Here is a 2500-nt window from a genome sequence, read left to right on the forward strand (position 1 = left end):
TTCTTATTTCATGAGTCTTTTGACATTGACGATTCAACAGTAAATGAACAGTACACGTTATGAAACACTAAATACTCTGAACGAACAAGGTAAAACGACAGTGGAGGTCCTGTAGAGAGTGGGGTTCCCCTGCTGTATAGGACCGGATAAGCAGCCATCAAAGTAAAGTAAAGTAAAGTAAAGTAGCTGTAGTAACAATAAAATAAAATTTCAGATATCAATAATGCATTCTTTATTTTGTGCTCTGAGTATATACATTACTCAAATATCAAGTGTTTGCACTTCTGTTATAAGCGTAAGCGTCTTTTTGCTCGCGTATGATGGAAATTTCTTTAATATATTTTAATGATTCGTATTTATCAAACTTTCTCAGAATTTAATCACTTCTAGATACAGAAGAGGTCCCACAAATAAAATTACACAGCTTTCTCAAAAACCCTTTCATGCAGAGGGTTTTTTTTTTTTACTTGCATAATATTCGGACAATTGTACGAAGTGAACAGTAGACAAACTTATCATTTTTAGCCACAAGAATGACTTTAGATTTAAACTAACTGTGATAATTTACGACTACACTTTTGTAATATATATATGAAAACTTCTTTCTACTATTTTTAATTACCGGAAAACCAGATATTTAAATCATTTTGTAAGTTATTGATTAGGCGGACAAATTTGATCATTATGGAAAGACCATGTCAAATGAAAATTGAATACGTTTCAGTAAATGTTTCTGTAAAGCTGGTCCCGTTAATAGTCTGTCTCCTGAAGCACATCATAGGCGTATTTAAAGTTCCTTTACTGATTAGCTTAAGTCACTAACCGGCAGTGTTTTCCTCCTTTTTCTTCTTTCCAATTAGAGGTTCTTCGCCATCATCCAGATCGAGTGTCTCCTTTTATTTCAGAACTAATCCTTTAGAATTTTAAAATTATTGTCAGGTTCAGGTACCACGCACCATGGTGGAGTGACTATTATGATGGGCCTGACTTCTGATTATCCGGAGCAAACTTCTGCTGTTCGGATTCCACCAACGCTTTCTACGTCTGGCCATCCTCCAGCAACAGCAGGATCTGGAAACCCCACAGGCCCTTCAACGTCTGGCAATCCTCCAACAACAGTAGGACCCGGAAACACTCCAGCATCACCAACGTCTGGCAATCCTCCAACAACAGTAGGACCCGGAAACACTCCAGCATCACCAACGTCTGGCAATCTTCCAACAACAGCAGAACTTGAAGACACCTCACCATCACCAACGTCTGTCAATCCTCCAACAACAGCAGAACCTGAAGACACCTCACCATCACCAACGTCTGGCAATTTTCCAATACCTCCTCAATCATCATGGCCACCAAATACAATACCTGCGGAACAGACCTCACCTTTACCTATGACAATCCAATCTCCAACAACAGCTGAAGTCCCGACTACTATTCCACCAACAGTAAATCCTATAACCATGGCTGAACCTCCAACAACAATTGGAAAACCCACAAGCAGTCTGGAACCTACAACCAGAACTGCAAATCCCACATCCACACTGACCACACTGGAACCTTCAACAACAATTGCAAATCCCACAACCACACTGGAACCTACAACAACAACTGCAAATCCCACAACCACACTTGAACCTCGAACAACAATTGGAAATCCCACAAGCACACTGGAATCTACAACAACAACTGCAAATCCCACAACCACACGGGAACCTTCAAAACCAATTGTAAATCCCACAACCACACTTGAACCTACAACAACAACCACAAATCCCACAACCGCACTTGAATCTTCAACAACAACTACGAATCCCACAACCACACTTGAACCTACAGCAACTGCAAATCGCACAACCACACCAAAACCTACAACAACAACTGCAAATCCCACAACCACACTTGAACCTACAACAACAACTGCAAATCCTACAACCAAACATGAATCTTCAACAACAACGGCAAATCCTACAACCTCACTTGAACCTACAACAACAACTGCAAATCTCACAACCACACTTGAACCTGCAACAACAACTGCGAATCGCACAACCATACTTGAACCTACAACAACAACTGCAAATCCCACAACTACACCTGAACCTACAAATACAACTGCAAATCATACAACCACACCGGAACCTACAACAACAAATATAAATCCCACAACCACACATGAACCTACAACAACAACTGCAAAACCCACAACCACACTTGAGCCTTCAACAAAAACTACAAATCCCACAACCACACCTAAACCTACAACAACAACTGCAAATCTCACAACCACACTTGAACCTGCAACAACAACTGCTAATTGCACATCCATAATTGAACCTAAAACAACAACAGCAAATCCCACAACCACACATGAACCTATAATAACAAATACAAATCCCACAACCATACTTGAACCTACAACAACAACTGCAAATCCCACAACCACACTTGAGCCTTCAACAACAACTACAAATCCCACAACCACACCTAAACCTACAACAAC

General features: G+C 40.3%; 1 protein-coding gene across 1 annotated transcript in view; it reads left to right on the top strand.

Annotated features, from left to right (window-relative positions):
• The first annotated feature begins 977 nt into the window (after positions 1-977).
• Positions 978-2500, top strand: part of LOC137635363 (mucin-2-like) — a 2178-nt gene continuing 655 nt past the window's right edge. The window contains exon 1 of the mRNA XM_068367830.1: positions 978-2500. This exon is cut by the window's right edge and continues 655 nt beyond it. Within this exon, the coding sequence (XP_068223931.1) occupies positions 978-2500 (1523 nt within the window).

Source organism: Palaemon carinicauda, unplaced genomic scaffold (genome assembly GCF_036898095.1).
Source record: "Palaemon carinicauda isolate YSFRI2023 unplaced genomic scaffold, ASM3689809v2 scaffold118, whole genome shotgun sequence".
Classification (NCBI taxonomy): domain Eukaryota; kingdom Metazoa; phylum Arthropoda; class Malacostraca; order Decapoda; family Palaemonidae; genus Palaemon; species Palaemon carinicauda.